At 44.8% G+C, this 6,210-nt stretch overlaps 1 protein-coding gene across 1 annotated transcript in view; it reads right to left on the bottom strand.

Annotated features, from left to right (window-relative positions):
• sacm1la (SAC1 like phosphatidylinositide phosphatase a) overlaps positions 1–6,210 on the bottom strand; it is a 70,408-nt gene that overhangs the window by 55,941 nt on the left and 8,257 nt on the right. The window contains 4 exon segments of the mRNA XM_070438314.1: positions 8–135; positions 662–736; positions 1,109–1,156; positions 1,159–1,205. Of these exon segments, the coding sequence (XP_070294415.1) occupies positions 8–135; positions 662–736; positions 1,109–1,156; positions 1,159–1,205 (298 nt within the window).

A 6,210-nucleotide genomic window follows, 5' to 3' on the forward strand; every position in this document is an offset into this window, starting at 1 on the left:
TTGTCACCTGGTCCTCAGTGAGGTGAAGCACAGTCTTTTTGTAGGAAATGATGTCAAAATCCACTGCCTTCCACACAGCGTGGCCCAGGAGGCTGCCCACATTCCTCTTCTTGGTAATGACAATCAGGTACATCCCTGTGAAAAAGGGGAAACCACAGTGAACATGTCAGCACAACATATAAAACAGTAACGTGTGTTAGGTACAGGGGTATATCCTGAAAGACAAGATAGGAGAGATTATTTGGACATAACCCCTTTCTCCCCAAGTGTGCACTTGTTCAATTCCCTTCACTGATCTGAAAGTCACTCGGGCTCCACAACATATCTGTACTTTTGGCATTTGATGCTCCCTGACTGTCTAGCGTTCATGTCTGTGATTATTAGCGAGAGAGATAATAAAGTCAATAAACTGTATGAATGTAGGTTTGTTATCATTTATTCACAGTTTGTTTATTTTTTTACTCAAACCTCCCGCAGGCCGTATGTTTGACACCCCTGCTCTAGCCCGTGCATAAACCAATCCCAATGTTTTAAGATTTGCGGGAATCAGTGAACGATTCCACACTTCAGGAGAAAGGAGATATTGTTGGGACGCACCGAGTAGTAGGCCTACATCCTGTGACAAGGACCAGTCCAGTGTTGGGTCAGGCTGTGGACCTACCTGCCACCAAGCGGACGGTCCCCATGATGCCACAGATGGGCCTGGTGTTGGCTGACGGAGGAACATCTTTCTTCCCTAAAGAAACAAGATGGAGGACAAACACTATAATCACAATGGTTAACACACATCCAGCTCCTGTATTGACCACACACAGCCAGCTCCTGTACCGATCCACATGAGTAGGCCAGGCAAATTCTGTWAGTCTTCAGTTGTAAACCTAGATATTTTTTCTGCACTCCACAGAGTGGTGGGCAGAAACTTTGCCAGCATTTTATGCAGTTGTAGGTTTTAAAACCACATTAATTATTCACAACTTACACACTTCAGTTACTCCATCAGGAAGCTATAAAGCCTCTCTGGGAACCTACCTGAATTCATCCAATAACAAATGCTTGTTTATGTTTCCCGTTACAAAACGTTTCGCAACGGTGTACACGAAGTCTTAACCAGTCAGGGTCATCTCATTGGACACTCTGTCGATGGCCAGGACTGCATGGCCCCATCATCACAGGCCTCAATGTAGAACTTCTCTGGGCTAGTGTGCCTGTGGGGGGGGGGGGTGGGTAGAAAAATAATGGAGAGGTTCAGGCATGTTGTGGAGTAGGGTCAAGTTTCCCTTAGATGCTGATCTTGGGTCACCACGGAGCATGTCACAGAGAACGTCCAGTGACATGAAAGCAATCAGGAACACAATGATACAGAAAGGCTTTCTGCCACTTGAGATGCAGCACATTACAGCGATGAGACAATAATCCTGAGGTTTATTACAGGCAGACAATAAAATGTAGATAATGACAACTGTGCCGTAGTGGACTTGAGCAATGCACTTAACCACCCACAACGTAAGATTACTGCACTGATAGGCTACGGTATAAAACACATGTTTTCCGTCAGCCCCTCTGGAGAGCTACTGGGCCTGCAGGCTTTTGATCTACAGTCAGTTTAGGTCCTGTTGAGCAGCTGATTTTTATTTTTATTTTTAACAATGTGGTGTGTTCGAGCAGGGCAGGAGCAAAAGCCTGCATTCCCCCAGTATCTCTCCTGGACTCTCCAGGAGGAGGGTTGGCCCCCTTTCAACACAACAATTACCACCGAATAGTCTTTATGTCTTCAAAACATTAATTCACCTTACTCTATGAACCAGGGATTAAATGGGTAAGGTGGGCGAGTTAGCTAGCTTAGATGGTGATCTATTTGTAAGGTTAAAATAGTCCGTGTTCAAGTCAGGGATATATTGACAGCATAGGAGTTAGGCTACTTGTCAATTAGGCTATTCTAATTAGGCTATTCTAATTAGGCTATTTTGTTGTTGTTGTCAGAATTTCATGGCCAGTATAGAATAGAGGAGAATCCGAGCCAATTAGGAGCACTTGAGAGATGGTTTTACACTGGAGTATTCATCATCAGTTTCTTCAACTGCACACCTGTATCAACTGTGTGTCGGCCAATCAAATCACATTTTATTGGTTGCATACACATTTAAAATCAGATGTTATTGAGGTCGTAGCGAAATGCGATTATGGCCTACACAAAGAGCGGGCGGAAAGGTATTTAGGACATGAGATTAATACATGCTAATAACAGAATACTATAGTTAACTAGCGAGTTAGCCAATTCAATACATATTGTGTAGGTTGGATGGTTATCCAGTTAGTCTTGTAGGCTATATCAGTACTTTACCTGTTGCGCAAATGTCTCTTCTCTCTTTTGCGCTCTCCCCTCGCAATTCAATTGACATATGAACTTAAAATGACTTACATTGTCAAAGTATACATATAACACAAATGGTGGGACCAACAGCAATAATAATAATAATAATAATAATAGTAGTAGTGGACATGAGATTACCATTAACAGCAACAACAATATTAATGAGAATAATAATAATAATAATAATAATAATAATAATAATAGTAGTAGTGACATGAGATTACCATTAACAGCAAAAACAATATTAATGAGAATAATAATACATTAAAGCAGTATTAGTAGACCAGTCTCACACGACAGAGAAGACAACATGACCTGGTAGTAGACCAGTCTCAACACGACAGAGAAGACACATGACATGGTAGTAGACCAGTCTCAACACGACAGAGAAGACACATGACCTGGTAGTGAGCCAGTCTCAACCTGACAGAGAAGACACATGACATGGTAGTAGACCAGTCTCAACCTGACAGAGAAGACACATGACCTGGTAGTAGACCAGTCTCAACCTGACAGAGAAGACACATGACCTGGTAGTAGACCAGTCTCAACCTGACGAGAAAGAACACATGACCTGGTAGTAGACCAGTCTCAACCTGACAGAGAAGACACATGACTGGTAGTAGACCAGTCTCAACCTGACAGAGAAGACACATGACATGGTAGTAGACCAGTCTCAACCTGACAGGAAGACACATGACCTGGTAGTAGACCAGTCTCAACCTGACAGAGAAGACACATGACTGGTAGTAGACCAGTCTCAACACGACAGAGAAGACACATGACATGGTAGTAGACCAAGTCTCAACCTGACAGAGAAGACACATGACATAGTAGTAGACCAGTCTCAACCTGACAGAGAAGACACATGACCTGGTAGTAGACCAGTCTCAACACGACAGAGAAGACACATGACATGGTAGTAGACCAGTCTCAACCTGACAGAGAAGACACATGACCTGGTAGTAGACCAGTCTCAACCTGACAGAGAAGACACATGACATGGTAGTAGACCAGTCTCAACACGACAGAGAAGACACATGACCTGGTAGTAGACCAGTCTCAACACGACAGAGAATACACACATGACCTGGTAGTAGACCAGTCTCAACCTGACAGAGAAGACACATGACCTGGTAGTAGACAGTCTCAACCTGACAGAGAAGACACATGACATGGTAGTAGACCAGTCTCAACACGACAGAGAAGACACATGACGGTAGGTAGACCAGTCTCAACACGACAGAGAAGACACATGACCTGGTAGTAGACCAGTCTCAACCTGACAGAGAAGACAACATGACATGGTAGTAGACCAGTCTCAACCTGACAGAGAAGACACATGACATGGTAGTAGACCAGTCTCAACCTGACAGGAAGACACATGACTGGTAGTAGACCAGTCTCAACCTGACAGAGAAGACACATGACTGGTAGTAGACCAGTCTCAACACGACAGAGAAGACACATGACATGGTAGTAGACCAGTCTCAACCTGACAGAGAAGACACATGACATAGTAGTAGACCAGTCTCAACCTGACAGAGAAGACACATGACACTGGTAGTAGACCAGTCTCAACACGACAGAGAAGACACATGACATGGTAGTAGACCAGTCTCAACCTGACAGAGAAGACACATGACCTGGTAGTAGACCAGTCTCAACCTGACAGAGAAGACACATGACATGGTAGTAGACCAGTCTCAACCTGACAGAGAAGACACATGACCTGGTAGTAGACCAGTCTCAACCTGACAGAGAAGACACATGACATGGTAGTAGACCAGTCTCAACACGACAGAGAAGACACATGACCTGGTAGTAGACCAGTCTCAACACGACAGAGAATACACATGACCTGGTAGTAGACCAGTCTCAACCTGACGAGAAGACACATGACCTGGTAGTAGACCAGTCTCAACACGACAGAGAAGACACATGACCTGGTAGTAGACCAGTCTCAACACGACAGAGAGAGCACATGACCTGGTAGTAGACCAGTCTCAAACCTGAGACAGAGAAGACACATGACATGGTAGTAGACCAGTCCAACACGACAGAGAAGCCACATGACCTGGTAGTAGACAGTCCTCAACCTGACAGAGAAGACACATGACATGGTAGTAGACCAGTCTCAACCGACGAAGAAGACACATGAACTGGTAGTAGACCAGTCTCAACACTGACAGAGAAGACACATGACATGGTAGTAGACCAGTCTCAACCTGACAGAGAAGACACATGACATGGTAGTAGACCAGTCTCACCTGACAGAGAAGACACATGACATGGTAGTAGACCAGTCTCAACCTGACAGAGAAGAACATGACCATGGTAGTAGACCAGTCTCAACCTGACAGAAAAGACACATAATGGTAGTAGACCAGTCTCAACCTGACAGAGAAGACACATGACATGGTAGTAGACCAGTCTCAACCTGACAGAGAAGACACATGACATGGTAGTAGACCAGTCTCAACCTGACCGAGAAGACACATGACATGGTAGTAGACCAGTCTCAACCTGACAGAGAAGACACATGACATGGTATGAAAGCCCGCTCTCTTGCGCACTCTCTCTCCCCTGGCAGCTGCCCACACTATGACTTTTCATTGCTGACCAAAAATGAGCTTTAACAGGGCAAATAACTCACTAACAATGAATACCGTAGCAACAAAAATGCGCACACGCAGCTAGGCTCACTTTAAATCTCATCTTGTGACTGACTGCATGTTTAAAAGACCGCTRGTGRCTGTCAATGCAGGCCAACAATAATTACACTACAATGGGCTCTGCAGAGATTGGGAGGCAAGTGTGTAACACATCGCATCCTTAGAACACTGGTACAATTCTGATGGGAATAGCTTAATTGTTGTCCATTGGGACAATTTAGTCTATAATCTGCTTGTCCCGGCAATAATTTTGACTTGCCCCGGGCAAGTGGACAAGCGTTACTACGGAGCCCTAGAGTGCCACTTCTCTGGCCTAGCAGTTTCAGGTGAAGACAAAATGGCTGCCTGACTAAATCCTTATTGTTAGACGCCTATGGTCGTCACAACATGTCAACACATTCTCATGCCACAGGAAAGTCAGGGGACAACAGGACATACTGCTGGCATAACAACAACAACTCCATATTGTGTGTTTTTCATTTGAATTACACCTACTGACTCTGGGTTGTTGTTCACCAACGGGTGACCCAAGAGGTGGCTACGCATAGAGAGGTGGCAGTGGGCTTTTTCATTGGTTAGGAGGTTCCTTCTGAAGTAAGGATTGGGCTGTAATAGGTGGGGAGCTCAAACTTCATCCCAATACACACACACATATATATTTTAACCTTTATTTAACTAGGCAAAAACGTTAAGAACAAATTCTTATTTACAATGACGTCCTACACCGGCCAAACCCGGACGACGCTGGGCCAATTGTGCGGCACCCTATGGCCACCCTCCTTCCAGACTCACATTTAGCATCTCCAATCCAAAATTAAATCTAGAACGGCTTCCTACTTCGCAAAAAAAAAAAAGCATCCTTCACTCATGCTGCCAAACATACCCTCGTAACTGACTATCCTACCGATCCTTGACTTCGGTGATGTCATTTACAAAATAGCCTCCAACACTCTACTCAGCAAATTGGATGTAGTCTATCACAGTGCCATCCATCTTGTCACCAAAGCCCCATATACTACCCACCACTGCGACCTGTATGCTCTCGCTGACTGGCCCTCGCTCATATTCGTCACCAAACCCACTGGCTCCAGGTCATCTATAAATCTTTGCTATGTAAAGCCCCACCTTAACGCAGCTCACTGGTCACCATAGCACGCGCTCCAG

The sequence above is a fragment of the Salvelinus sp. IW2-2015 genome, unplaced genomic scaffold (assembly GCF_002910315.2).
Source record: "Salvelinus sp. IW2-2015 unplaced genomic scaffold, ASM291031v2 Un_scaffold762, whole genome shotgun sequence".
In the NCBI taxonomy this organism is placed as follows: Eukaryota; Metazoa; Chordata; class Actinopteri; order Salmoniformes; family Salmonidae; genus Salvelinus; species Salvelinus sp. IW2-2015.